Raw genomic sequence first — 3,877 nt, 5'->3', positions numbered from 1 at the left:
TTGGGCGAGCCCCTGTAGTAACTCAGAGGACCCCCTGGGGGTCCCGGACCCACTGTTGAAGACCCCTGCACTACAGTACAGTCCCAGTGCTGTATTTAATTCTAGTTGCGGCAGCTTTGGCGTTCCATACTGAACAACATCGGACTCGGACGGTCTCTGTATAATAGCTTCAGGGCTCAGGCAGGACGCGTCATCAGCGGGTAGGTGTGGTTTATGGCTTTAAAGCAGATGAATATTACAGTGAGCTCCATATAAACGGTGCAGCTCCACTGACAGTCTAACAGGCAGCACAACACAACAGAACAGAACGGTTGGGTTGCGTGTAGATCTACAACAACAACAGCAACAACAAGCTCTCTGCTGGTCGATCGGCTACATTTATACATTGATGGAGAGGCTCCACGTCTTCTTATTCATGTTCATCGGCAGTCACTACATCTTAACATGCCTCCTCTGCAACTGGCTCCTGGAACACGGGACCCCCACAGAGAGCTACAACTATGGATTGCTGCTTGATTGAACTCGGGCCACCCGACCCCAGCTTTCTTTACTGCGCCGAGAGATCGCGACGACCGAGCAACAAAAACAAATGAGTGAAAGTTATTATGGACCGTTAATGACCGTGTGTGTGCGCAGGTAGTACTGTAACCGGAAGGCTCGCCCCAAAACACGCTCGCCCCCCGTTTTTTTTTTTTTTTTTTCGCGGACCGTTTTGGTATTCGGTGGCACTCTACAACAAGTCAGATTTCATTTTCCAGGATATCGCTGCTAAATAGGCCACATGGAACACGTTTCCATGCTCTGTACTCTGAACTGCTCCGCTATGTTGTAATCATTGTGAACTCATGTAGTTAGAATAGATGGCTTTGTAGCAGCTTCATACTGCCTTATTATTATACATGCTTGGTGTGGAGCGTGGAAAGCTGCCTTTGCACAAACAAAAAATAGAGCGCTGCATTTTAGATGCTTCGTTTACTAGTGACAGTGTGTTCTTCTCAGTGCATCTGGAGCCTTCGAGCTTTATCCTGTTAAAACACACCTCGTTGACAACGTGTGAAACGTTTTTCGGCTCCATATTAATCACTGCACTGTAGTGCAATTTCAACTCGAACATTTTACCAAGGTGACAAAGAAGGTTTTCAGTTCCCTCTGCCTTGGCAAAGACTCAGCCACCATGGCTTTACCAGACAGTAGCATAGCCGCGCAGGAGGAGGCAGCCTTCCCAGAGATTATAGAGCTTAATGTCGGCGGCCAGGTGTACATCACTCGCTATTCCACCCTGACAAGCGTGCCAGACTCCCTGCTGGGGGAGATGTTCACCCGAAAGTCCAGCAAAGGACTGGCCCGGGACACGAAGGGACGCTTCTTTGTGGACCGAGACGGCTTCCTGTTCAGGTACATCCTGGACTACATGCGTGACCAGCAGCTGGTCCTGCCGGACCACTTCCCCGAGCGAGGACGTCTGCAACGGGAGGCCGAGTTCTTCAACCTCCCAGAGCTGGTCAAGCAGCTGGCGCCCAAAATCAGCAAACAGAACTCTCTGGGCGACGAGGGCTGCCAGAGCGACACGGAGGACTCCTCACCCTCGGTTGACAACACTCGCGCCCTCGGGTCCCTCGGTGCGGCTGCCGCCGCCTGTGCCAGCCTGGTGCCTGGCAGCGCGGATGGCAAGCGCGCCGGATTCATCACAATCGGCTACCGTGGCTCATACACCCTGGGTCGTGACAGCCAGACCGATGCCAAATTCCGGCGCGTGGCACGCATCATGGTGTGCGGAAAGACCGCCCTGGCCAAAGAGGTATTCGGGGAGACACTGAACGAGAGCCGAGACCCCGACCGGCCGCCAGAGCGCTACACGTCCCGCTACTATCTCAAGTTCACCTTCCTGGAGCAGGCGTTCGACAAGCTGGCGGACTCAGGCTTTCACATGGTGGCGTGTAATTCTACGGGAACCTGCGCCTTTGCCCACGAGCAGACGGACGACAAGATCTGGACCAGCTACACCGAATATGTGTTCTACCGTGAGTGAGACCCATCACCTTTGCTCTCCTGGCCCCCCCTTTCCTCCATGTGCCCCCCACCTCTCCCCCGAATCTCCAACCTCCACTTCATGATCCTCCAGCCATCCTTGATCCCAGCACCAGTAGATGTACCGTACCGTAGAGATGATCCATCCCCGCATCTCTTCCTCCAGAGTCCGGATCTTCTTTCACCAGAGGAGAGTCCGGATCTTCTTCTAATCTATCCTCTGCAGTTTGGGAGCTGCACCCCCCTCCTCCCCGCCAGCTGATCCATGCTGCTCCCAAATCCATCCACTGTAGTCCCTGTTCCTCAGCCAGCTCCAACCCTCAACCACCAGACCTTCTGACTGCACCAACCCCTCATCCAATGCCTACAGAGATCCATTCCTTCTAATCAACGACTGCCCCCCACTGTATATATAATATTATTGCAATCCGCCTTGGTGAAGCACAATGCTGTATCTATTTTTTTTGGAATTGAGCCCCGATGTGTCTATAGCAGTGGTTCTCAAAAGTTTTTCATGTCAAGGACCCCCCAAATTAATTTATTTGGCCGTGGACCCCATCTGAAAATACTTTGTGCAACCGATCGAGAAGCTCAGTGAGCTTGTGGACCGTCTATTTTCAAATAGCTGATGTACGGTTAAAGTTGTTAAACCTTTTTGTTTTAACGCTATATAAACAAATTTTACCGGGACCCCCTGGAACCCCCTCAAGGACCCCTGGGGGTCTCCGGACCCCACTTTGAGAACCACTGCTCTATATTAATACACAACTAGCCACAAGGGCCTCATAGAAAGGGCTTCAATCAGTGGCCATGATGTACATTATATAGTACTGTAGTGTTCTCTCCTCGAGCAAATTCAGACTCTCTCCGGCTCGTCTGAACTAAATTACCAAATAATTGGACGTCTTATCAGCCTTGAGGGATGTGAACAGCGCCGCACAAGAAAGAAATGTTACATGGAAATATAATTTCCTTAAGGTTTTTATCTAAAAAACATATCTAGCACCAGAGTGGCTGGGAACGTTTTAACTGTGTATAATGATAATTGTCGTCTTGAATTATGCTTTTTGTTCATCCCCTGCTCGTAAAAAGGATAATATAGCCACATGGATGAACGAAAAAGCACAGTGAACTCTTTGTTGTGAAGGGAAAAGACTGTGGCACCGACAGACGGCTCTCTCTCTCTCTCTCTCTCTCTCTCTCTCTCTCTGGTGAAATGTAGGACAAGTCCGCTCGTACTGTAGGTGCGTGTGGAATTTCCTGTTAATACAGATGTTAGCCGTGTGTCAAACAAAAGTGAACACAACGGCGGAGCTGGAAAAGCTGAAAACGCTCAAATGTCAAGATTTCTTGACAACTGAATGGAGGGGGAGAAAAAAAAAAACAACAAGGTCGCCAGAGGCAGAAGATGAAGTGTGTTTATTGATTGTGCAAAGAATTCAGAATTCTACACTGTGAAAATCCTGTGTACAGACGGAAGCAAATGGACCCATAAATGGACCCTTATGGGTCCATTTGCTTCCGTCTGTACACAGGATTCTTGCTGTGTACTACTCGCACACGCCTAAGAGGGCAGAGAGGATTAAAGGTGTGCTATCGCTGGCAACCAACTCTTCACTGTTATTCCCTCTTTATACTCGTTTAGCTTAATTGCTCATGAGAACGTTTTTACAGTTGTTTATTTGGTGTTTATATCTGGCCCCAGAGCCCTAAATGCTGTGGTTGCCGCACCTTTTCTTTTTTTCCCCCTACGGAGTGTTTTTGTAAACAATGACGCTATTCATAATATTCATTTCATTATTGCAGATTAAGCTGTTGCATATTTGATGATAGCTCTCAATTAGTGTAA

General features: G+C 49.2%; 1 protein-coding gene across 1 annotated transcript; it reads left to right on the top strand.

The window, feature by feature from the left end:
* Nucleotides 1-269: 269 nt before the first annotated feature.
* Nucleotides 270-3,506, top strand: kctd12b (potassium channel tetramerisation domain containing 12b). The gene has a single exon (XM_084085843.1). It carries the CDS (start codon nucleotides 1,175-1,177, stop codon nucleotides 2,027-2,029), a length of 855 nt encoding a protein of 284 aa, XP_083941969.1. The 5' UTR covers nucleotides 270-1,174; the 3' UTR covers nucleotides 2,030-3,506.
* Nucleotides 3,507-3,877: the final 371 nt, after the last annotated feature.

Source organism: Gymnoscopelus microlampas, assembly GCF_963454915.1.
Source record: "Gymnoscopelus microlampas genome assembly, chromosome: 18".
In the NCBI taxonomy this organism is placed as follows: Eukaryota; Metazoa; Chordata; class Actinopteri; order Myctophiformes; family Myctophidae; genus Gymnoscopelus; species Gymnoscopelus microlampas.
This window is presented reverse-complemented; position numbering and strand designations above follow the sequence as displayed.

What these genes read in the sequence shown, in the direction of transcription:
- kctd12b (XM_084085843.1), top strand. Translation starts at nt 1,175, where the DNA reads ATGGCTTTACCAGACAGTAGCATAGCCGCGCAGGAGGAGGCAGCCTTC.